The sequence below is a fragment of the Salvelinus namaycush genome, chromosome 27 (genome assembly GCF_016432855.1).
Source record: "Salvelinus namaycush isolate Seneca chromosome 27, SaNama_1.0, whole genome shotgun sequence".
NCBI classification, from domain to species: domain Eukaryota; kingdom Metazoa; phylum Chordata; class Actinopteri; order Salmoniformes; family Salmonidae; genus Salvelinus; species Salvelinus namaycush.
In genome coordinates, this window is record NC_052333.1 from 18972865 (window position 1) to 18996733 (window position 23869).

Below are 23869 nucleotides of genomic sequence, written 5' to 3' on the forward strand. Positions count from 1 at the left end.
TGTACTCCCTTCTCCATCAGTCTATACTCCCTTCTCCATCAGTCTGTCTGTACGCTCTTCTCCATCAGTCTGTCTGTACTCTCTTCTCCATCAGTCGGTACTCTCTCCTCCATCAGTCTGTACTCTCTCCTCCATCAGTCTATACTCCCTTCTCCAAAAGTCTGTCTGTACTCTCTTCTCCTCCATCAGTCTGTACTCTCTCCTCCATCAGTCTATACTATGTTCTCCATCAGTCAATACGCTCTCCTCCATCAGTCTGTACTCTCTCCTCCATCAGTCTGTACTATCTTCTCCATCAGTCTATACTATCTTCTCCATCAGTCAATACGCTCTCCTCCATCAGTCTGTACTCTCTCCTCCATCAGTCTGTACTCTCTCCTCCATCAGTCTGTACTCTCTCCTCCATCAGTCTGTACTCTCTCCTCCATCAGTCTGTATTCTCTTCTCCTTCAGTCTGTACTCTCTCCTCCAACAGTCTGTACTCAATCCTCCATCAGTCTATACTCTATCCTCCAACAGTCTGTACTCAATCCTCCATCAGTCTGTACTCTCAACTCCATCAGCCTGTACTCTCTTCTCCATCAGTCTGTCTGTACTATTTTCTCCATCAGTCTGTACTCTCTCCTCCATCAGTCTGTACTATCTTCTCCATCAGTCTATACTATCTTCTCCATCAGTCAATACGCTCTCCTCCATCAGTCTGTACTCTCTCCTCCATCAGTCTGTACTCTCTCCTCCATCAGTCTGTACTCTCTCCTCCATCAGTCTGTACTCTCTCCTCCATCAGTCTGTATTCTCTTCTCCTTCAGTCTGTACTCTCTCCTCCAACAGTCTGTACTCAACCCTCCATCAGTCTATACTCTATCCTCCAACAGTCTGTACTCAATCCTCCATCAGTCTGTACTCTCAACTCCATCAGCCTGTACTCTCTTCTCCATCAGTCTGTCTGTACTATTTTCTCCATCAGTCTGTACTCTCTCCTCCATCAGTCTGTACTATCTTCTCCATCAGTCTATACTCTCTCCTCCATTAGTCTGTACTCTCTCCTCCATCAGTCTGTACTCTCTCCTCCATCAGTCTGTACTCTCTCCTCCATCAGTCTGTACTCTCTCCTCCATCAGTCTGTACTCTCTCCTCCATCAGTCTATACTCCCTTCTCCATCAGTATGTCTGTACTCTCTCCTCCATCTGTCTGTCTGTACTCTCTCCTCCATCAGTCTGTACTCTCTCCTCCATCAGTCTGTACGCTCTCCTCCATCAGTCTGTCTGTACTCTCTCCTCCATCAGTCTGTCTGTACTCTCTCCTCCACCAGTCTGTACTCTCTCCTCCATCAGTCTATACTCCCTTCTCCAAAAGTCTGTACTCTCTTCTCCATCAGTCTGTCTGTATTCTCTTCTCCTTCAGTCTGTACTCTCTTCTCCATCAGTCTGTCTGTACTCTCTCCTCCACCAGTCTGTACTCTCTCCTCCATCAGTCTATACTCCCTTCTCCAAAAGTCTGTACTCTCTTCTCCATCAGTCTGTCTGTATTCTCTTCTCCTTCAGTCTGTACTCTCTTCTCCATCAGTCTGTCTGTACTCTCTTCTCCTTCAGTCTGTACTCTCTCCTCTATCAGTCTGTACTATCTTCTCCATCAGTCTATACTCTTTCCTCCATCAGTCTGTACTCTCTCCTCCATCAGTCTGTACTCTCTCCTCCATCAGTCAATACGCTCTACTCCATCAGTCTGTACTCTCTCCTCCATCAGTCTGTACTCTCTCCTCCATCAGCCTGTCTGTACTCTCTTCTCCATCAGTCTGTCTGTACTATTTTCTCTAACAGTCTGTACTCTCTCCTCCATCAGTCTGTACTCCCTTCTCCATCAGTCTATACTCCCTTCTCCATCAGTCTGTCTGTACGCTCTTCTCCATCAGTCTGTCTGTACTCTCTTCTCCATCAGTCGGTACTCTCTCCTCCATCAGTCTGTACTCTCTCCTCCATCAGTCTATACTCCCTTCTCCAAAAGTCTGTCTGTACTCTCTTCTCCTTCAGTCTGTACTATCTTCTCCTTCAGTCTGTACTCTCTCCTCCATCAGTCTGTACTATCTTCTCCATCAGTCTATACTATCTTCTCCATCAGTCAATACGCTCTCCTCCATCAGTCTGTACTCTCTCCTCCATCAGTCTGTACTATCTTCTCCATCAGTCTATACTATCTTCTCCATCAGTCAATACGCTCTCCTCCATCAGTCTGTACTCTCTCCTCCATCAGTCTGTACTCTCTCCTCCATCAGTCTGTACTCTCTCCTCCATCAGTCTGTACTCTCTCCTCCATCAGTCTGTACTCTCTCCTCCATCAGTCTGTATTCTCTTCTCCTTCAGTCTGTACTCTCTCCTCCAACAGTCTGTACTCTATCCTCCATCAGTCTATACTCTATCCTCCAACAGTCTGTACTCAATCCTCCATCAGTCTGTACTCTCAACTCCATCAGCCTGTACTCTCTTCTCCATCAGTCTGTCTGTACTATTTTCTCCATCAGTCTGTACTCTCTCCTCCATCAGTCTGTACTATCTTCTCCATCAGTCTATACTCTCTCCTCCATTAGTCTGTACTCTCTCCTCCATCAGTCTGTACTCTCTCCTCCATCAGTCTGTAATCTCTCCTCCATCAGTCTGTACTCTCTCCTCCATCAGTCTGTACTCTCTCCTCCATCAGTCTGTACTCTCTCCTCCATCAGCCTGTCTGTACTCTCTTCTCCATCAGTCTGTCTGTACTATTTTCTCCATTAGTCTGTACTCTCTCCTCCATCAGTCTGTACTCTCTCCTCCATCATCTATACTCCCTTCTCCATCAGTCTGTCTGTACTCTCTCCTCCATCAGTCTGTACTCCCTTCTCCATCAGTCTATACTCCCTTCTCCATCAGTCTGTCTGTACGCTCTTCTCCATCAGTCTGTCTGTACTCTCTTCTCCATCAGTCGGTACTCTCTCCTCCATCAGTCTGTACTCTCTCCTCCATCAGTCTATACTCCCTTCTCCAAAAGTCTGTCTGTACTCTCTTCTCCTTCAGTCTGTACTATCTTCTCCTTCAGTCTGTACTCTCTCCTCCATCAGTCTGTACTATCTTCTCCATCAGTCTATACTATCCTCCATCAGTCAATACGCTCTCCTCCATCAGTCTGTACTCTCTCCTCCATCAGTCTGTACTATCTTCTCCATCAGTCTATACTATCTTCTCCATCAGTCAATACGCTCTCTTCCATCAGTCTGTACTCTCTCCTCCATCAGTCTGTACTCTCTCCTCCATCAGTCTGTACTCTCTCCTCCATCAGTCTGTACTCTCTCCTCCATCAGTCTGTACTCTCTCCTCCATCAGTCTGTATTCTCTTCTCCTTCAGTCTGTACTCTCTCCTCCAACAGTCTGTACTCAATCCTCCATCAGTCTATACTCAATCCTCCAACAGTCTGTACTCAATCCTCCATCAGTCTGTACTCTCAACTCCATCAGTCTGTAGTCTCTTCTCCATCAGTCTGTCTGTACTATTTTCTCCATCAGTCTGTACTCTATCCTCCATCAGTCTGTAGTCTCTTCTCCATCAGTCTGTACTCTCTCCTCCATCAGTCTATACTCTCTCCTCCAAAAGTCTGTACTCTCTCCTCCATCAGTCTGTACTCTCTCCTCCATCAGTCTGTACTCTCTCCTCCATCAGTCTGTACTCTCTCCTCCATCAGTCTGTACTCGCTCCTCCATCAGTCTGTACTCTCTCCTCCATCAGTCTGTACTCTCTCCTCCATCAGTCTGTACTCTCTTCTCCACAAGTCTGTACTCTCTCCTCCATCAGTCTATACTCTCCCCTCCATCAGTCTATACTCTATCTTCCATCAGTCTGTACTCTATTCTTCATCAGTCTGTACTCTCTCTTCCATCAGTCTGTACTCTCTCCTCCATCAGTCTGTACTCTCTCCTCCATCAGGAATGTCTCCATTTATGTGTGTCTTGTAGGTGGCAACGCCCGCAAGCACACACGCACACACCTCCATCCTTACCTCCAGTAGGAAGGGTTCTGTCTCTGTAGTTTTGCCCGTGGCGACACACTGGAAGGTGGCATTCTGCCCTGCATTGACCTCCACATCCCCCAGCCGAGAGAAGTGGGGAACCTTGTCTGTAGAGAGAGAGAGAGAGATCCTCTGTGATACTGATGCACTGACAGTTCCTTATTATCATATGACTACACACACACACACACTCCTCCATCCTTACCTCCAGTAGGGAGGATTCTCTGTCCTGTCCTGTCTCTCTCACACACACACACACACACACACACACACACACACACACACACACACACACACACACACACACACACACACACACACACACACACACACAGTGTAACGTCCGTCGTTAAGGGTAGACCAAGGCGCAGCGTGATTTGGGTTCATCATATTTTATTAAAATGTGAACCAGCAAAAAAAACAATAAACAATACAACGAACGAAAAGCTTCGTCGTGCAACATACATGCAACCAAACAAAGACAAGATTCCACAACTGAAGGTGGGAAAAAGGGATGCCTAAGTATGATCCCCAATCAGAGACAACGTTAGACATCTGCCTCTGATTGGGAACCATACTAGGCCAACAAAGAAAAAGAAAACATAGATATACAAAAACTAGAGTACCCACCCTATTCACACCCTGACCTAACCAAAATATAGAGAATAAACAGGGATCTCTAAGGTCAGGGCGTGACAGTGATCTGAAGTTTGACTATAAATGAGCGAAAAATGTCATAAATGTCATAATTTGATTGATTTCTGACTTCGGTACGTGTATCAAACATTTGGCTCTAAATGTTGAACAGTCGGGTTTATCAACTTAGCAAAAACAGCATACAAAATAGGACATCCTCAGCTACTGGACATATATTTTAGGAGGGTTAAAAGCATGTATTTATGATGTACTTACTGTACTGTGTCAAACTGACCCAGAACATCATCCGTGTATAGCCTTTCTGAATGTTTAAGGCACTTGGATCATTGCCTACCTGAGATGTTAGATTCAACTTAGTGAAGAGCGTTTTACATAGTTTTATACTATTCTGATATGCTGATGCATTGAAATGACGATATCATTTAAATAAACCCATAAAATCTGTACAAATGTTTCCAGTGATTTACCTTAATGGTAGGTCTATACTACAGGAACAATTGTATTATTTGGTGAGCTCTATACAGTAGCAACTCAAGAGGAAAAGGCCGGGAGACAGAAACATTGTAGCATAGAAATAGAAAGTGATACTTTTGCAAGCATGTGGTATTCTTTTACACCTGCAAAGCGAGCCCCTCAATAGATGTGCGAGTACTTTACCCAGTTGAGTTTTGTGTGACTATGAGCGCAAAACACTCTATACTGAGAATAATGTGATGAGGACTTGGTGGTGGCTCAGACTGTACAGAGACGGACTAGTGAACAGATGAAACCCTGTCATGAAAACACATACTCGGGAGTGTATCACAGTGCGTCTACTTATTTATCCAGCACCTGCTCAAAGCCACTGGGTGTGTGTACAGTGTGTTCTGTCACTCAGTGGAAAGCAACCACGACACTTTTCCCCTTCACTTTTACTCGCTTTAGCAGCTTTATTCCTGGTTTTCCGACAGGGGACATAGTGAACATGAATCAACGTTGATGTAAATGTGCCAGAATTAGCTCATGTACACGGTTAGTTTACACCTGTTGTCCCTGGGCAGGTGGGGAATGACTTTAAAATAACACCACAACACCACAGTATTTGACGGTCCTTTCTTATCCTGCACAGAAAAGTGCGAGGAAGAGAGGAAAAGAGAGTGAGGAAAATAGGAAAATATGAAGAGAGGAACAGAAGAGGAGGGGAAGCGAGAGACATCTGTCCAGCTGTCCTCTGTACACCTGACACTCCTATCATGAGTCTCCATGGAAACGGACATCTGCCCACCTCTCTCATTTCTCTTTTCCTCTCTCGTTCTTTTCTCTCTCTCCAATAAGCGCATCGAGGGACGAGCTGTTGCTAAATTGATTTCTGCACGTTGTTGGTAGTCTTTCAGCACACATGCACGCTAGCTAGTTCAGTCTCTTGGTAGGCAGGCCACATTATGCAAGTCACATTTTTACATCCAAACAAACTTCAATTTGACAGAGATTTCATTGGAACGCAACATGTGTTTGGAATAATGATAGTGACACTGGGGAAAATAACAGAAATGTCAAGCATGTTGGAATGTGAATATAAAAGAGACTCGATTTGTATCTACTGCAGGCCAAACAAGTTATTTCTGCTGCCTTAGGGGGCATCGTGCCAGCTTGGAGTGTGTGTGTGTGTTCTGTGTGTGTGTGTGTGTGGGTGTGTTAAAGAGGTTCCGTGGAGGGCCCTGACAGCCGCAGCATCTCCTAATGAGAGTGTTGATTATTTAATGGGGACGGTGGGGGCCAGGGAGATGACATCTGCATCAGCGCCAAGAGACGTACCCGTCACACACACATTATTCACACACAGAGGGCCCTGGCGACCACTCTAACTCAGCAATGGGTCCCATATAACCATGGAAATGAACGCATGCTGGCCGACATTCAGGTGACAGAGGCTAAGTGTTAAAAGTTTAAGATGAGTTGAGCTTATCTCTGTTGTTTTGGAGAGGGTTTATGGAGAGAAAGAGAGAGAGATGAACTTGTGAATGATTTATAAAGGTCTGGCTGTCTTTTAACAGGTGGTAAAAGCTATCTGAATTTCATGAGCTCATTAACGCCCTCCATTATCAGTCATTAACATTTCCTCCCGGTCCGCAGTTTCTGCTTTTCACTGTGGATTATCCCTTTACAGAGAGCCAAGGCAGGGGCCATCTTGGCTCGAGACCAACCGCTAGCGTCCATTACGGATTTGGTTGGCTCAATGTTCCCTGAAGTCTACAAGGGTCAGTGGTGGTCAATGGAAACTGTGACAGGCCTCAGCACCACTCCTATACACTCTGTCACACATTGTCAGCACAGCAGAATGAGCTGAGGGCTCTCTTTCTGTATGTCGGCATTACTTGCCATTTGGGACACAGGCTTTCACTGAGCCTGCTCTCCCGTAGAGGTAATGGGTCTGGGGACAGCAGGTGAGTGGCTCAGGAGGAGAACGGTCAGGTACCCTGTAGAGGCATGGGTAGGTAGGGAGGGGCTGCACTGAAGGAGGGAGGTTTTACCTAGGAAATATCTCAAAGAAACACAATGGTGTATCAGACTGCTGTGGGTGAGACAAAGAGGGTCCGCTATAGAGGCAATCGGTCAGGTTTAGAGAAGCAAGGGGGTTGGGGGGGGTGAGGGGTGTTTGCACTGAGAGCTAAGGGAGAGGGGTGGGGGGATTTCACTAAGGGAGCGGGTTAGCTATAATGGGGAAATCTCTAAGAGCATCACCATGTGACATTATGGTCCAGTTAGAGACCTCAGAGTACTGCTGTTCTCGTCATGCCTTGGTGGAGAGGAAGAGGAAACCACATGCGACGAGAGTCCGTTCACCCGGTCGCCTGCTGCCTGCTGTTTTCTTGGAACAGTGTGTGTGTGTGTATGTTTCCTGGAACAGTACATTAGCTCTGAGAGAGTGGGCTCGTCTTGGTGACCGCGAGAGCGGCGAGCAGAGCGACGTGCTGAGCAGTCAGGAAGATAAAGGTCACCAGCTCGCTGTCTGGTCGACCGGGACAAAAGGAGCGGCATAGTGCAGCCGTGGCCATGGGAAATCAGACACGTGTCCACATGCCAGAAGCCTCTCAGAACCTTCTCTGGCTTTGAGAGCAGTGCCTTCGCCTCCGCTGATTACTTTACAAGCCTCTGTCCTTGTCTGTCCAACCACCCATCACAGTCCTAAGACTGTTTGTACACCCCTGAGCGCCCAGACACGCATTTTCCCATGTCTTTGTCAAAGGTTACTGGCTCTGTGCTCTGTTCTGAAGTATATTGGTACATTTGTACTGTGGTGCTTTGGTGCGTTAACACGGTGCATTGGTGATATATTGGTATAGTGGTGGCTGGGTTTGCTATGTTGGTGTGTTGGGGCAGTGCTTTCTGGGCATTGAGACACAGGTGCTGTACTGTGGTGGGTAGCTACTTACAGCAGGGGTAATTGAGCAGCAGGATGTCGTCAATGGCGATGTAGCCACGCCGTTCTGCTGAGACCGATGCTTCAAACACCACCTGAGGAGAGACAAGCGGGAGAGATGAGAGGAGAACAGGAGAGACAAAGGAGAGATGAGAGGAGAATGGAAGAAAGGATTTCACGTTAGGGAGAGAGAGGGGGAAGGACCGGAGGGGGAGAGAGGGGGAAGTCCTAATCAAACAGCTTGAATCCACTGAGGCCTGTCTGGTGGCGAATCTCTCTACTCAAACATCCATAGTTTAGCAGAGCCCCATAGGACAGCTTCGTTTCACACAGTCATCTCTCTCTCCCACCCTTCCTTTTCCTCCTTCTCTTTCAAACAGCCATCTTTCTTCATCAGAGAACACACACAGAACATTGGACCCGCAGGAGTCATTGAGCGCTGCCCAAATCTCTACTCACTCATCTAAATGAATCTAGCATCATGCTGAGAAACCAAAGTGAATCCCAGATCTCTCCCACAGAGAACCAAAGTGAGTCTGGGCGTCTGAAAAAGAATTACTGCCACAATAACCCATATCGTTTAGTGAGGGACAATTTACTATTTTACCGCAGAGGCACAACAAATAAATAAACGGCGCATGGACATGGGGTTTACTGCATTCATAGATGCCAGACTTTAAATAGCACTTTACATTCAAGTCATTTAGCTGGGCTTGATTGAGCTTTCCTGGCACAATGGAACCAATGCAATAGTCACTGACAAACTACACAGTGTAATGCTCTGCCAATGATCCTAAAAGGTTATCAGAGGTGTAGATAATAGTTGATGTGTTTCACCCACTCAAACAGACAATAATACATTAGCTGTGACTGAAACCAGCAGACTCTTGATAGTTCAGATTTCCCTATCACACACTCGATGGGCCCTGGTCAAAAGTAGGATGTCTTTTGGGAAACAGCCCCAGTGAGTCGCCGTGTTGACAATACATCAGGCTCTAAGTGCCTGGTCTGGATCGATAGAACCACAGATGGATACAGGCCACGCATCCCTGTCTGCTAATATCTTAGTATTCTTCATTCTTATGTGTGGGCCATTAGAGAAGTGCAGACAATCAACTTCTTTATTCATCAGCCGCTGACGCACACCGACGCACGCACACACACGCACAAATATGCACACACACACACACCGCGACACACCCGGCCATTGATTCACTCGCTCAGCACTGCACAGAGCCTTGACCCTACCTCATTATGACTATCAGCATCTGGCTGTACTCAGAGGAGAAAGGGGAAATGCGAGAAAGAGAGACAGAGGGGCAGAGATAGAGAGAAACAGAAAGAGAGAGAGGGGCAGAACGAGAGAGAGAGAGAAGGAGATGAGAGAGAAGGAGAGAAGGAGAGAGAGAGGGAAAGAGAGAGAAGGGCAGAGATAAAGAGAAAAAGAAAGAGAGAGAGGAGCAGAATGAGAGAGAGAACGAGAGAGGGAGAGAGAGTGGGGCCGAGATAGAGGGAAAACGAAAGAGAGTGAGGGACAGAGAGAGAGAGAGAGAGAGAGAGAGAGAGAGAGAGAGAGAGAGAGAGAGAGAGAGAGAGAGAGAGAGAGAGAGAGAGAGAGAGAGAGAGAGAGAGAGAGAGAGAGAGAGAGAGAGAGAGAGAGAGAGAGAGAGAGAGAGAGAGAGAGAGAGAGAGAGAGAGAGAGACAGTCTTTATTATTTTGGAACTTTAGTGTAATGTTTACTGTTCATTTTTTTATTGTTTATTTCACATTTGTTTATTATCTATTTCACTTGCTAAACATGTAAACACGTTTCCCTTGCCAATAAAGGCCTTAAGGCCTTAAGTTGAACTGAGAGAGAGAGAGAGAGAGAGAGAGAGAGAGAGAGAGAGAGAGAGAGAGAGAGAGAGAGAGAGAGAGAGCGAGAGTGGGAAAGAGAGAGAGAGAAAACGTTTGTGCATTCAGTCACACACATCTGAGAGAGGTATAGACACACACAAGAACATCAGCAACAACTATGAAGTGTATTCATAGAACTGTGATCTTTGATCTTTGTCTCTCTGGAGGGGAAAGTCATTTTTCTGATTGGATTGTATAGAGCACCATAGAAGTAAAGCACTGAATGTACTTCGAAGAGTACTGGAGGAGGGATGGGTAAAAGACTGGTCATCATGCAGATAGAGAGAGAAAGAAAGACAGAGCAGAGAGGTCATGAGCAGATGAGCTCCTGCATTTTTCAGCATGTTCTTAAAAAAACATACTGTAGATTTAGAGTTAAATAAACTTGGATTTTTTTGCCAGGGACATATACAGGATGCTACCCTCTACAACATAACCTTCACTCCAAATCAAAACTCAAAACCTACAACCTGATTTTGGACGGAATTACGGAATCACCTGGAAGGCTTACAACTACCAAAGATTATTATTCCAAAGCTAAACAGCAAATTCTCTGGGAATCAACAGAAATCTGAAAACACCATCCAACCAGGAACTGAGAAGCTATATTTTATTTCCAAAAGCCAAGAAGAAAAATATATTACAATGATAGATTTTACTTTATAAGGACGGAATGCTAAGTTAAGGCTACCAAGCTTGATACAACTTTAATTAGCATTAACGTGTCAAGTGAGTGGTGTCAAAGTCCTTTAGCCCAACAATGGCAGGAGAGTCGAACAGTCTACTCCAACCAAATGGAGAGGCCTTAGAAGCTGCCTCCCGCTGTTCAGAGGTAATTAAAATACAGCACCCTGTGTATGTAAAGAATGATAAGATACGAAAAGATCACAAAATGAAGCTCCTTACGGAAAATCAAGACACACTTTTTGCTAACTATTATAAAAATGGGAACATAAACAACCTCATCTTCCACACAGACCATCCCCTGGCATGGCACAGTGCCATATTAGCACACAACCCCTCTGTTAAGGGGGGGGGGGGGAGCTCAGGATACTAGACAAAGAGGACTCTGAGTCAGCAAATATAAATCTCTATAAGTCTGGAACAGTATTGGTACAGGGCAACTCCAAACAGTTTCAGATGGACTTTCACATAATCAAAGAATTAGCTCAGCAGGAGAAGCTCTCCCTTTAGAAAGATACCCCCACCCCGAGCAGATCAGACCAGACCTCTTCATTACATAACCCCACAGACGAGCAACCCCAAGCGGAAAGTCAACCTTCCAGCACAGAGTACTAATCCTGTATTGAAATGAAGGATAAATTCACCCAGTTGGAGGTAAGGCAGGTGGAGCTGGAACAGCAGGTATTACACTCCAGTCAGCACAGACCCATACAACAATCTAGCACAACAACATCCACTTAACCAGACCCGGAGAGCTGGAGGTGGAGAGAGACGTATCTGCACTCTGGACAGTGGTGAGACAACATCAACAGGAGAAAAAGCAGGAGCAGGAGAAGAACAGTGCACTAGAGGAGAGGATCAGACTACTGGAGGAGAGGGTGAGGGGGATGGCGTGTGACAGAGAACAACCCACTAGAGAGATGGCCACCCTCGCAGAGAAGCCAGCAGAACAGCCCACCTCAGCTCCCGACAAAAGTCTTGACACCACAGCAGAACAGTCCAACCCAGACCCTGATCATAGCGTCAACATCACAGCAGGACAGACAAATGAAGACCTCCAAGCCCAGGGGATCCCACCCCCTCCGAGCACCCCCCCACCCCCCACCCTGATAGCTTTCCTGACAACCACCCCACACCCACTGAGGACATACACAAGCAACAGATTGTACTCCGTATGGACTCAAACGGGAAATATATACAAGAAAAACAACTTTTTCCCAAACACAGTGTGTCTAAACTCTGGTGTCCAAACACACAGCGCGCCCTAGACCTTCTGTCTGAGGACCAACTAGGTTGACCCAGCCACATAATAATGCACACAGGCACAAACGACCTGAGAGCACAGTAGGAAAGAGTGGCCACAGCACTCAAGGGAGTGATTGAAATAGCTTCTTCTACTTTCCCCAACGCTCAAATGGTTATATCCACCCTGCTACCACAAAAAGACTTCCACCCTGCTACCATACAGCAGGTAAACGCAAGTTTTTCCCGTGACTGTGCCTCAAAACCAAATGTTCACCTGGCCCAACACTCCACCTTGGACTTCAACAGCCTTTATGACCAGGTCCACCTATACAAGGCAGCAGTGCCCACCTTCGCCCGGATCCTAAACAACATCGCTCTCAAACGCAGCCCCAACACTTCACACATGAGCAACAGATCAATAGACACCTCGCTGACACCAGTGAGACACTCTCCCAGACCTGTGGGACCCCCCCGGACCTACACATAGAGGATGCATGCAGAGAGGACCTACATCCAGACCACAGCACCACCAGCCACATCCACACCCCCACCCCAACCAATCAACACCCCCCAAGTCAACCATGCCCACACCCCATTTATTCCCCCTCAGATCAGACCTATCCCCCCCTGCCCACCCAAGCCCTCCACAACCGCAAAGAGAGCCTCAACTTGGAAGTCACATATATGCCCAGGACGTGAGCAGGCAAGCAGGCTCAACCCCCACTCTTACACTAGCCCAAGCCAATGGCACGTACCAGATGCTCAGCAGGCTCTGCTCACACTTACTGGCGTGAGGCCAAACCACACGACCAACAACATTGGACACTTTATGGAACACAAAGCCTTCACTAGCTCATCATGAAATATCCAAGTCCTGAGGTCATCTGCCTTTGGCCTAAAGAGCAAGAACCTGGACTTCATCAAACAAATCGGAAATACAGACATTGTCATCTTACAAGAAACATGGTATAGAGGAGATGGACCCACTGGTTGCCCTCTATGTTACAGAGAGCTGGTAGTCCCATCCACCAAACTGCCAGGTGTGAAACAGGAAAGGGACTCAGGGGGTATGCAAAGTTGGTATAGAGCAGACCTAACTCACTCCTTTAAATTAATCAAAACAGGAACATTTTACGTTTGGCTAGAAATTCAAAAGGAAATTATGTTAACAGAGAAAAATGTCCTCCTGTGTGCTACCTATATCCCCCCACTAGAATCCCAATACTTTAATGAAGACAGCTTCTCCATCCTGGAGGGGGAAATCAATCATTTCCAGGCCCAGGGACATGTACTAGTCTGTGGCGACCTAAATGCCAGAACCGGACAAGAACCTGACACCCTCAGTACACAGGGGGACAAACAACTGCCTGGAGGTGACAGCATTCCCTCCCCCATATGCCCCCCTAGGCACAACTATGACAACAAAACCAACAAAAACGGGTCACAACTCCTGCAGCTCTGTCGCACGCTGGGTATGTACATAGTCAATGGTACTCTTCGAGGGGACTCCTATGGTAGGTACACCTACAGCTCATCTCTTGGCAGAAGTACTATAGACTACTTTATCACTGACCTCAACCCAGAGTCTCTCAGAGCGTTCAGTCAGCCCACTGACACCCCTATCAGATCACAGCAAAATCACAGTCTACTTGAACAGAGCAATACTCAATTGTGAGGCATCAAAGCCAAAGGAACTAAGTAATATTAAGAAATGCTATAGATGAAATTGTAGTGTGGAAACCTACCAAAAAACAATTAGGCAACAACAAATTCAATCCCTTTTAGATAACTTCCTGGACAAAAGGTTCCACTGTAATAGTGAAGGTTTAAACTTGCCCTGTTCCCTTCCCCATCCTCAAAGGGAATACATACAATCAGCAGCTGGCTGGTTTGGTGGCTGGCTGGTTGTCTGACTGTCTGGCTTGCTGGTAGGCTTGCTTGCTGGTTTGTTGGTTGGCTGGCTGGTTTGTTGACTGGCTGGGTAGGTGGCTGACTGGCTAGCTCGCTGGTAGGATGGCTAGCTGGTTTGTTGACTGACTGGATGACTGACTGGCTGACGGATTGCAATAAAGAGAGGATTTGTTGGGTAATTAATATTTTGTGAGTCTTGTTTTTCATTTATATCGCTATGGGAGTTATTTACTTGGAAGAGTACAGGAGGAGGGATGGGGAAAAGATGGACTGCCGGTCATGCAAAGAGAGAGAGAGAAAGAGTGAGAGAGAGAGGGAGAGAGAGAGAGAGAGAGAAACGGAGGGGGAAGAGAAATGAAGAGAGCAAGGAAGCGGGTGGAGAAATAGAAATAGACAGAGGCCGGTGAAGGAGAAGGGGAAAGAGAGATAAAGAGGGGGGGAGACGGAGAGAGAGATAAAGAGAGGGAAGAAGAAGGCGAGGGAGAGGTAGAGAAAGAGAGGGAGATAAAGAAAGAGGGAGAGAAAAAGAGAGGGAGGGAGAGCGAGAGACAGAGCGAGAGACAGAGCGAGAGACAGAGCGAGAGACAGAGACAGAGACAGAGACAGAGACAGAGAGAGAGAGAGAGAGAGAGAGAGAGAGAGAGAGAGAGAGAGAGAGAGAAAGAGAGAGAGAGAGAGAGAGAAAGAGAGAGAGAAAGAGAGAGAGACAGAGAGAGACAGAGAGAGACAGAGAGAGAGAGACAGAGAGAGAGACAGAGAGAGAGACAGAGACAGAGACAGAGACAGATTAAAAGGAGAGAGACAGAGACAGAGACAGATTAAAAGGAGAGAGGATGTAGACTAAGCTATATTGATATTGGCAGTCACGGTGGGCTTGATAGCATCGTAAATATTTCATAGTAAAGTTCCCCCACATCTCCGCTACCCACACCTGCAACACCCTAATCTCCAACATCCACACAGGCAAAGAAGGGAACAATCTATCTATCGCTGCTCACAACGTAAAGGGTGGATTTGTTCAAAGGAACAGAATCCTCATCAGTTCAAGGTTGTGACAGTCTTCCTATTTTCTTTACCTGTTTCCTCTTGTTGCAACCAAGTGGAGCTACAAAGAGAATGGGGAGAGGAGGGAGGTAGACATAACACTTCCAAAAAACAACAGTGATGTGAAAATCAAGGCCAGGCTTGTTGAAACTAGTGGGGTGCTGCTGCGCTGTGCCTACCGCTGTCTGTCTCTCAGGCCACAGAGGTGTTTCATCATCCAAGCAGAGAGATGGGGGAAATAATAACACACACCAAACTCTGAATGTGGATCACAAAAACGGATTCGGGGGGGTAAAAAAGAAAGAGCATTCACTGATACATTTGAAAATGAGCTTCCCTCTCCCCCTAGCTGCTACAGCACCAGTTCAGTTTATCTCGTAAAACTCAATGGTGCAGAATTACACACTTCTCTATGCTGCATCCATGCCCTGTTCCCTTCCCCGTCCTCAAAGGGAATACATGCAATCAGCTGGCTGGCTGGCTCGCTGGTAGGCTGGCTGGCTGTCTGGTTTGGTGGCTGGCTCTGTTCACAAACACAAACAGACCCCACAGAGCCCCAGGATAGCAACACAATTAGACCCAACCAAGTCATGAGAAAACAAAACAAAACTCCCATGTCTCCTGGGTGAAATACCACAGTTTTGCCATCACAGCAGCAATATTTGTGACCTGTTGCCACAAGAAAAGGGCAACCAGTGAAGAACAAACACCATCGTAAATACAACCCATATTTATGTTTGCTTATTTTCCCTTTTGTACTGGAGCTGGCTGGCTGGCTGGTTTGGTGGCTGGCTGGTTTGTTGGTTGGCTGGCTGGCTGGCTGGCTAGCAGACTGGCTGGGCGACTGGCGATAAAGGATTGCAATAAAGAGAGGATTTGTTGGCTAATTAATATTTCTGGATTCTGGTTTTTAATTTTTATCGCTATGGGAGTTGTTATTTATGCTTTTAATTTGTACACTGACAGACTCCATCGATCCACACAAGTGTTTAAATTAATTCAACAGCTTCAGAAACAGTCGTTAGAGAAACAGGAACGTGTTGTACAGTTATTGTCCACAATGGTCTGTTGATGGATATGTTTTGGTTAATAAAGTGGAATGAGGGTGGAATGGTATTGACTGGTGTTGACATTGTGGCAGTAAAAGACAGTAATACATGACGTGGGATGCAGTGGACCTTGTTCATCTAGTAGGCTGAGGGAATTGGGGACACGCAACTACATGTAGCATGTATGAGCTTGTGCATGGTTGCACCATATTCTCAGTATGTGTGCATGTAGGTGCGCATCCGTGTGTCCGTGCATGTGTGCCTGCAGGCCTGTGTGTGCATAGTTGGATTGGGTTGAGCGGTGAGAAATGGGGTGCACTTGAATATGACGGACAGAGAGGGATTGAGTGATGAAGGAGAAGAGAAGGAGGTGTAGAGGAAGGGAGACAGAGTTGGAAAGAGATGAAGGGAATGTGAAAAGCAAGATGCACAGAATTAAGACAGAGAGATAAAGAGGAGAGCAGTAGCGTTTGAGAATTGGAGAGAGAGGAAGAGGAGAAAAGACAAAAGAAAGAGAGAAAGTGTGAGAAAGAGAGTTCTACGCCTTCCGTCTCCTGGCTTGGTTCCATCCCCCTGTCCCTCGTCTCTCTGAGCCTGTCCAGGACTGATTGCACCAAGAGCCATGAATATTCAGAGCTCAACCAGAGAGATAGCTCAACCAGAGAGAGAGAGAGAGAGAGAGAGAGAGAGAGAGAGAGAGAGAGAGAGAGAGAGAGAGAGAGAGAGAGAGAGAGAGAGAGAGAGAGAGAGAGATAGAGAGAGATAGAGATAGAGAGAGAGAGAGAGAGAGAGAGAGAGAGAGAGAGAGAGAGAGAGAGAGAGAAACAGAGGGGAGAGAGACCAAGGGAGAAGTGGGGAGAGGAGAGAGAGAGACAGAGGAAGAGAAAGACAGACAGAGAGTTAGAGACAGACACTTCAGTCTCAGGGCCACTGTGATCACTCTCTGTCTTTATCCCTCTTTAGTCTTTAGTCTATTGACTTTGTTCCCAAGCAAGATTTCACAAAACGAGGAGGAGAACGTCTTGTAGCTTCATCAAATGTTTTGATAGTGTTTGCTGCTACCTCTCCATTTAAACTCAATCACCTCATCTCTCCCTCTTTAAAAGATCAGAAGACTGGGACAGTTCACCTGCCACTGATCAAATCAAATCAAAGTTGATTGGTCACATACAAATATTTAGCAGATGTTATTGCGGGTGTAGCGAAATGCTTGTGTTCCTAGCTCCAACAGCGTAGTAGTATCTAACACTTTCCAACAATGCACACAAATCTAAAAGTAAAATAATGGAATTAATAAATAAAGTAAACCATTTTTAAAGTGACTAGTGTTCCATTATTAAAGTGACCAGGGATTCCATGTGATTCCAGGGCAGCAGCCTCTAAGGTGCAGGGTTGAGTAACCAGCTGGTAGCCGGTTAGTGATGTCTATTTAACAGTCTGATGGCCTTGAGATAGAAGCTGTCTTTCAGTCTCTCTGTCCCAGCTTTAATGCACCTGTACTGACCTCGCATTCTGGATGATAGCGGGGTGAACAGGCAGTGGCTTGGGTGGTTAATATCCTTGATGATATTTTTGGCCTTCCTGTGACATCGGGTGCCGTAGGTGTCCTGGAGGGCAGGCAGTGTGACCCCGGTGACCGCACCACCCTCTTGACAGCCCTGCGGTTGTGGGCGGTGCAGTTGCCATACCAGGCGGTGATACAGCCTGACAGGATGCTCTCAATTGTGCATCTGTAAAGGTTTGAGACAAATTTATTCAGCCTCCTGAGGTTGAAGAGGCGCTGTTGCGCCTTCTTCAACACACTGTCTGTGAGGGTGGACCATTTCAGATTGTCTGTGATGGGTACACCGAGGAACTTGAAGCTTTCCACCTTCTCCACTGTAGTCCCATCGATGTGATAAGGGGTGTGCTCCCTCTGCTGACTCCTGAAGTCCACGATCAGCTCCTTCGTTTTGTTGACGTTGAGGGAGAGTTTATTTTCCTGGCACCACACCACCAGGGCCCTCACCTCCACCCTGTAGGCTGTCTCGTCATTGTTGATACCAAAGTAACAAGATTCCCACCTACACTCTAGTCAACAAGACACATCTGAATAGTCTACTATTACTTGAGGCAGAAACAATCAATGGTAATAGCACTTCAATGACTGCTATCTTCTTTGTGATCCCTGTGGGGGGCTATAGCAAGCTCAGTCTCTGATCAATCTCCAGCTACAGAGCACGTAGCCTATCTCTCTCCTCCAGTCTGTGTCCTTCTGGCCCCTGGGGGCCTCTCAGTGATACCTAATCTCCATCTCAACACCCTCCCTCTCACTCCCACTCCCCATCTCTCTGTCCCCCTCTCTCTCTCTCTCTCTCTCTCTCTTGCTCTCCCCTTCTCTCTTTTAAAGCCCTGTGAAGCAGTCCCGTTCTCTTTTCTTCTCTCTCTGCTCTTTATTCTCTCTTCACTGTCTGTCTGTTCCTGGCTGTTGGTCAGGGTCCCGTGGGGCCGATCTGTTGGCTGGGACTGCGGGACAGTGATCCTTATCTGTGGGATTGGATGAGTGGGCCCTCTGGGGCCTTCACTAGCACTTTGAGCCGTGACAGAGAGAGAGAGAGAAAGGGAAAGGAGGGCAGAGGGGGAAAGAGTAGAAGATAGATCATGGCAGAGAGGGGGAGAGTACTAGAGGACAGAAAGGGAGAGGAGAGGGGGAAAGGGGGAGAGCAAATGGGAGGCATTGAGAGGCAGGCAGGCAGTGTGCCCCGCCCCAGGCTGTGTTCTATTCTATTCTGTTCTGTCCCCCTCTTCACAGTGCAGTGAGAGACACATCCCTGCAGGGCAGGATTAAAACCCTGCACCAGTCATCCTCTCTGTCTTTTACCTGCCTCATTACCTGCAGCAGAACCTCGTACAGCTCTATGGGACCAACAAGGCAGTCTGTCCCGCGTCTGTCTGCGTACCCGGGGGGAGACTTAAGACGTCACACCCACCCACAGGTCTTCATTTCCACTTATATAACACACCACACCCAGGCTGCTTCAGCGTACACACATATTATCCGGGTGTTAACCGCTGTTTTCAGACAGACTCAACAAACACAGTTCTACTTTCACCAAACCTCCAGCCCAGGCAAGGCTTGGTCTGATTGGATATTATACCAACGCCCCCAAATCCCATATCCCCTTCCACCGTGAGAAAAACGTGGGAGACTGTAGTGATGGTAAGAGAACCTTTTGATGTTGCAGAAGAGAGGAAGAAAATCATTAACTCTTAATCACTTTGGGGTTGTGTTGTTGGCGAGGCCTAGGACAGCAGAGCTGAGGATACTACCACATAACGCACAGCATTGATCCACACCGGGGCCTAATCTCATTAAGGATGTGTTGATTTATTGATATGTGTCTGAGACCAGGCTTGGAGCTCTGAGAGGAGACCAAGGTTATGGAGGAAAACACTCCTCTACTGAGGGTCACATGGAATTGAGGTCAATTGACTGTTCAGCCAACCCACACTCACCCCCACAATCCTTTACTGCTGCCATTGACACACAGGCACAGGCACAGGCACACACACACACAGGCACACACACACACACACACACACACACACACACACACACACACACACACACACACACACACACACACACACACACACACACACACACACACACACACAGCTGTTGGCTTCTCGTTAAAGGGCGTTTTGGAGGAGGGCAAACGAGAGACGGCTAGAGGTATAAATCATAGGATTTAATGAGGCTGCTTCCATATAGCCCACCACACACACACACACACACACACACACACACACACACACACACACACACACACACACACACACACACACACACACACACACACACACACACACACACACACACACACACACACACAATAGCCATAACAACACCATCAACTAAACACAGGGCAGAACAAAGAGATATTGATTACTCTGCTGCACTGGGGGACATTAAGTCATACAGGTAAATATACGACAAATACACTACTATACCACATTTATATTCCCATGTTGTCACGATGACAGAGTGCAGCAGTACCCGCTCCTCTGGGACAAACTGGTAGTTTGCACATATTTATTCTATTCCAGCAGCACAAGCACAACAGATGAAACTAATCAAGGACATGATGTTTCCCAGCTAGCAAGCATGTGGTGGCCCACTAGCGGCTGGTCTCTGGCGTAGTTTCTCAGCTGCAGTATAGAACATACTCTATGTGTGACGGCTCTAAAAGCCAATGTTCTGTTCTTAATCAATCAACCAACCAATCAACCAGATAACCTAGGGAATAAGAGCATTGGGTCAGTAACTGATAGGTTGCTGGTCAAATCCCGAGCCAGCAAGGTAGAAAAATCTGCCATTCTGCCCTTGAGCAAGGCAGTTAACGCCAAACAACATCTTTGCCGATGATGTTGATCAAGGCAGACGTGCAACTATAGTTTTCCTTCACAGAAAATACATTGGTGCAACACATTTGGCAGAAAATAGATTCATTTTCATCAGATGACAACAGAAGCGCAAAGCTATTTGGCTTGCAGCCACACAAGTAAATGAGCTTACAATGAAAAACCAAGGCCTTTTTAAAAATAAACGATCCATGGCATTCATATTTCTAATGTTTAAGCATAGCATAGAAAGAATGAGGCCAGCTACATGTCCTAATGTTTTGCTTAAAGTTAATCTTGCATTTTACTGGAGAAAAATAGGCGGGCTACAGCGAGAAAGTAGCTTCACATCAGTCAGAGTGCTGTCTGCTGATAGAATGCCTGTGAATTCTCATCTGAGTTTAGAAGTGCAACTGAAACACGAAATTAGTCTGATGCCGGCAGAAATTACAATAAGAAGCATTATTCATCTGTGTTTACAAAATGCAGCAAGATATTTCTTATACAGTTTTTTACAATCACTTTGGCACTCATTTCAGAACCTTGATGTCATTTTTCAAAACTCTAGACACAAAACTCACAACCAATGATCAAAATGCTAATTTTTAAAAACTCTAACACTTTTTCCAATTGCTTGGATACAATACACATAAAGCTAAGATCATTTGTTCATTGAACTAAAATCACCTGTTCAAAATGACACAACTTAACATCAAAGTATTACCATTTCAAAATACAATTCACACATTACATCTGAGATGACTGTCTATTCATTTCATTACAATGATCTAACTATCAATTGATACAACTGCTCAAATTGATAAGTAACTGTTGCATTACTCTTAATGCATAGTTTTATGGAAACTGACAAACAATATTCCATGTTTAGGTCATGAAAGTTTCAGGATAATGTTTCATTACACTGGTGTCAGAAGTGATCGGACTTTGCATCCACGACAGTGCGTGTGCTTGGCCGGTGAGCGCGTTCCTGTAAGACGTAGAGTCGCAAGCTAGCGCGAGGACGCGCTTTGAAAGGCGGGAGTAGTGTAACGACCCTGGGTTTATAAGCACGGATATCGACGCTGCCGTTCGAGCATGCTTTTGCGGCACAGTCGATAGCGCGCCGGACCTCGGGCTAGAAGGTTGAGGGTTCGAGACCTGCTCCCTGCTGTTTCATTACACTGGTTACACTTCATTACACTTCATTACACACACATTGACAGCAATTACCGTGGTATATGAACCAATTGGACTACATTATCTATGGCTGTAATATTTCATCATCATTCTTTATCAGACACTGTTTCTATGGTCCCATGTACCACTTTTCCAGACCATGTTTTCAGATTTGACATTACTGTACACTCACCGGCCACTTATTTAGGTACACCTATCTAGTACTGGGTAGGACCCCCTTTTGCCTCCACAACAGCCTGAATTATTCATGGTGTTGTACGTTAAGAGACGCCCTTCTGCACACCACTGTTTTAAACAGCTGTTATTTGAGCATTTGTGGCCTTTCTGTTTGCTTGAATGAGTCTGGACATTCTCCTCTGACCTCTCTCATTAACAAGGTGTTTTGCCCACTGAACTGCCGCTCACTGAATGTGTTTTGTTTATCGCATCATTCTCTGTAAACTCTAGAGACTGTAGTGCGTCAGCTGTTTCTGAGATGCTGGAAATACCATGTGTGGCATCAACAATCATACCAGGGTCAAAGTTGCTTAGATTACACATCTTGCCCGTTCTAATGTTTGGTCGAACAACATCTAAACCTCTCTACTCCATATACTCTATATATTGAGTTGCAGGCAGCCACATGATTCGCTGTTCGAATGTAACTGTCCTTGATGAGCTAAATCAGGTCTGTAGAGCTGATGGCATGACCTATGTCATTGTGTGGGATAATGTCAGGTTCCACCATGCTCAAATGATGCAAGCATGGTTTCAGGCCCATCCACAATTTACCACCCTGTGCTTACCCCCATACTCTTATTTCCTTAAACCGATTGAGGAGTTTTTCTGCACATGGAGGTGGAAGGTATATGATTCGCCATGCCTGAAGATTCTTCCCAAGATGTTTAGCTAATGAAAACATCCATTGTGATGTGGAGGAGAACCTGTGGCCCAATCCACAAGACAGGGTTGATGGAAATATAGAAGTACAGTAATCAATCTTTTGTTTTGCTTTTTACAGTAAGCCAGGTGAGGAACACTGCAGTTGACCTTTAACTTATGGCTGCAAGGGGCAGTATTGAGTAGCCAGTTAAATCGTGCCCATTTCAAACGGCCTCGTACTCAATTCTTGCTCGTACAATATGCATATTATTATTACTATTGGATAGAAAACACTCTCTAGTTTCTAAAACCGTTTGAATTATTTCTCTGAGTGAAACAGAAGTCATTCTGCAGCACACTTCCTGACCAGGAAGTGGAATGTCAGAAATCGATGCTCTGTTCAACTTCATGCCTATACATGGGCGTGATACGTAAGAGTCTACATACACTTCATACACCTTCCCCTGGTTGTCAAGAGGCGGTGAGAGAAAAAATTTCATGTTTATCTTGGTCTGAGGTGGAATTAAAGCTCTTTGTTTGACGTGACCGTCCATTTCCTGTTTCTGGAGCGCGCGAAAGAGGACATTGATTTGCCTTCTGTTTTGCTCTCGTTATGGATGACTAACATCTCCGTCTTAGATTTTATTTGATACATGTGACCATATCATCGTAACGTATGTTTTTTCAATATAGTTTAATCAGATTATTGAAAATTTTTCGGGAGTTTTGCCGTGTTCCGTTCTCTGACTTTGTTGACGTTGGAGTGATCCGTGCCACTTGGCAAGTGCCCATGTTAAATGAAGAGGGATATTTGCCGTTCCAGATCAAAACAACGACTGTTCTGGACAAAGGACACCTTGTTCAACATTCTGACGGAAGATCACCAAAAGTAAGAAACATTTTGTCACGTTCCTGACCTATTTCTGTTAGTTTGTTGTATGTGTTAGTTGGTCAGGACGTGAGTTTGGGTGGGCATTCTATGTTTTCTGTTTCTATGTTGGTTTAAGGGTTGCCTGGTATGGCTCTTAATTAGAGGCAGGTGTTTGGCGTTCCTCTAATTGAGAGTCATATTTAGGTAGGTTGTTTCACAGTGTTCGTTGTGGGTGGTTGTCTCCTGTGTCAGTGTTTGTCGCACCATACGGGACTGTTCGGTTTGTTTTGTACATCGTCATTTTGTGTAGTCTATTTTTCCCTGTTCGTGCGTTCTTCGTGTTTAATGTAAGTTCGTCGTCCAGGTCTGTCTACTCCGTTTGTTGTTTTGTTAGTTATAGTGAAGTTCGTGTTTTTTCGTCTTGTCTTTAAATAAATTATGTGTTCACAACCCGCTGCGCCTTGGTTCCCTCACTACTCCTCCTTTTCGGTTGAAGAGGAGGAGGACCACCGTTACAGAACCACCCACCAATCCAGAATCAAGCAGCGGTGTAATCAGAGGAAGGGACAGCGCAAGAAGGAGGAATGGACTTGGGACGATGTTTTGGACGTTAAAGGTTGCTACACATGGGAGGAG

At 46.1% G+C, this 23869-nt stretch overlaps 1 protein-coding gene across 1 annotated transcript in view; it reads right to left on the minus strand.

Moving 5' to 3' along the window:
• Positions 1 to 23869, minus strand: part of LOC120022285 (receptor-type tyrosine-protein phosphatase U-like) — a 139766-nt gene that overhangs the window by 103977 nt on the left and 11920 nt on the right. Inside the window, exons 3-4 of the mRNA XM_038966186.1 lie at positions 8105 to 8186; positions 4026 to 4141 (exon numbers count right to left, since the gene is read on the minus strand). Coding sequence (XP_038822114.1) covers positions 4026 to 4141; positions 8105 to 8186 — 198 coding nt within the window. The remainder of the gene's footprint in view (positions 1 to 4025; positions 4142 to 8104; positions 8187 to 23869) is intronic.